The sequence below is a fragment of the Arachis hypogaea genome, chromosome 19 (genome assembly GCF_003086295.3).
Source record: "Arachis hypogaea cultivar Tifrunner chromosome 19, arahy.Tifrunner.gnm2.J5K5, whole genome shotgun sequence".
NCBI lineage: Eukaryota > Viridiplantae > Streptophyta > Magnoliopsida > Fabales > Fabaceae > Arachis > Arachis hypogaea.
This window is the reverse complement of record NC_092054.1, coordinates 135528848-135531547: the sequence shown is the minus strand read 5'-3', so window position 1 is coordinate 135531547 and position 2700 is coordinate 135528848. Positions and strand designations below refer to the sequence as shown.

Below are 2700 nucleotides of genomic sequence, written 5' to 3'. Positions count from 1 at the left end.
AATCACAGTGAAAAGTATAGCACCTCACCGGGCGAAACTTCTCAAAATCGTCACTTTTGACCAGACAGCTACAGAGGAGAAGCCTGGTAAGTGTTGAACCAGTATTCTCCATAACCGTCACCATTCATCGGTCCAAACCCGTCGCCGGGGCCGACTGGGTTGAAACCTACAGTCCTATTGGGAGAGCGACGTGGCGGGCTTTGGAAGCCCCGGTCGCCAGAGCAAAAGTGCATGGGGCTCAGACAAGAGTTGTGGTACATCATTGGAGAATCAGAGAAGCGAGAATGAGGCTTCGAAGAGTGACAGTGGCCATGAGAAATATAATTTAATAATGTAAAATAATGTAAAATAATTTAATTATTTCCAAATAATATAAAATAATTTATGAAAAATATTTTTATATGTATTGATATGTTTTATATTCATTTTAAAGTAAAAGATTATACTTGCCATTTTTAAAATATTATGTATTAAAATGGTGTTAATGTATATATATACTAATATATTCTATATTTATAAAGCGTATGAATACTCTTCTTTCATAACATCCTTTAATTTTCATTTAATAGAATCTAATGGTTCATAAAAAATGGTGCATCTAGTGCACACAAAATGGTTGAGACGATTCTAGACATACCCCAAAGAAGATGTCCCTCTCTAAAGAAAACGTAGACCAAAACAAAAATATAAATTACACAGATAAGATTGAAAAATATAACAAAAAACTACATTATATCTTATAAAAAACTTCCTTAAATACAACGTTTTCAGTCCTGGTAGGATCAACTAATCCTTCATCACAAAGTAAAATCTTAAGACCATTTCTATTCCTAACTCGGGAAAGAGCTACATAAGACAAAACACAGGACGACACAAGAACAAACCGACTGTTGATAATGTCTGACCCTGGATTTTGTTGATTGTCATCGCAAATGACAAAGAAACTGGGAATTAACGGCGTTGGAATTTAAACGGTATAACCGTATCACTGGGAATCAAATTCATTCTGGTGATAAAAACTTTATCCCTAACATTGCTACCAGAAACAATATCCGCACCGATCACATTTGTCTCTAGATCTCGCACAACAAGTCGAGTCCCATTACACAAACCCCCAGCTGGATCAATATTCCTCAACAAAATAATAGCCACGCCTATTTTCAACTTCAACGAATGATTAGGTAGACCAGAACACCTAATCTGATTCAAGAATTCAACATTTATCCAATCAATATCAACATCAGAATAGGCATCACTACCACATATCGAATCAGCACTGAGATAATTTTTCTCCTCACTAGACAACAAGTCAACTATATAATTGTTTATCTCTTCAACATTCTCGACAGTCGGAGCCAATATTGCCCTATCCTGGAAAAAGCTTGGAACACGAAAATTATGAACCAAATTCGGATAGATTGTATTTACAATATCTTCCACTGAATTTTCCAAAATAGGAATGATTAGATCAGAAGAAATATCAACAAAAATTTATCATTGACCAGAGTTCCACATCGACCTTCACCAATTTGAAGTATCCAATCTAAAAACGACCTTAACTCCTGAGCAGTTGATTGTTCCAATCTACTTGCTAACCTCATATTTTTTTTCAGTCGCAAAACTTTGCAGTATTTCTAGAGGACAGAAGAATTTATGGAAGCCATCACAATCTCAGCACGAGAACCTTTTGGAATAACTGGCAAGACCTGCCTGAAATCACCACCAAGAACGACCACCTTCCCACCAAAAGGTAAATCTTTATTCCTATCAGAGACTGAAACCATTATATCACACAACATCCTATCTAGCGCTTGAAATGCTAATTTGTTAGTCATCGGTGCCTCATCCCAAATAATCAAATCGGCCAATCAGAATACCTCAGCTTTTGGACTATCTTTCTTAATCCGACAAACAGTGTCTTCAGTCAGCTCAACAGGAATATTGAACATAGAATGCGCCGTCTTACCACCAGGTAACAACAGAGAAGCAATACCACTAGAAGCAACGTTTATAACAATGTTTTTCTCAGATCGCAATCTAGCTGACAAAACTCTATATAAAAGAGTTTTTCCAGTGCCACCAAACCCGTACACAAAAAAGAATCCGTGCCTCTTATTCGAAACACAATCAATAATTTTATTGTAGACCACCCTCTGTTCTTCATTTAACTTTAAGATATTTGCATCGTGCTCATGAGTCAAAGAAACAATATCATACTGCAACTCATGCAACAGCTTCAAATTGCTAAATTGAGAGACTAAAGAGTTATTAGGAACCGGTATGCCAGCATAATTTCTCAATGATTTTCCATTACTCTACAATAGTTTCTCAATCTCCAACAAACAAAATGTTTGCAACTCGTCCTGACTCATTGTTAGATCTACGTTTAACGATAATTAATAAATATTAGCACCATAATATCATTTATATACTGTGTGCATGCGTGTGTGCTTGCCTGTCATATAATAAATTCATCATGAACAAAATTCTTACCAGGATATTGCAGCTCATGTTTTTTGTGATAAAGAATATCATCAGACAAATAAGCCCAAGTTTGTTCCCAAACTGACAGAGGTCTTCCCATGGAACAAGATAGCAACAGCATCACAAAAAGCCTCCTTAGCTGTGCAGCTGACGCTAACTCAGTGACTTCCTTAATAGCAGAAACATACTCCTTATCATCTATCAAAAATCCCATGG

The 2700-nt window shown here is 36.3% G+C and overlaps 1 protein-coding gene across 1 annotated transcript; it reads right to left on the bottom strand.

Annotated features, from left to right (window-relative positions):
• Nucleotides 1-951: 951 nt before the first annotated feature.
• Nucleotides 952-1835, bottom strand: LOC140182365 (uncharacterized). The gene is made up of 2 exons (XM_072228538.1): nucleotides 1685-1835; nucleotides 952-1439 (listed from the first exon to the last, which is right to left on the bottom strand). The coding sequence occupies exons 1-2, from the start codon at nucleotides 1833-1835 to the stop codon at nucleotides 952-954; spliced, it is 639 nt and encodes a 212-aa protein (XP_072084639.1).
• Between the last annotated feature and the right edge of the window lie 865 nt (nucleotides 1836-2700).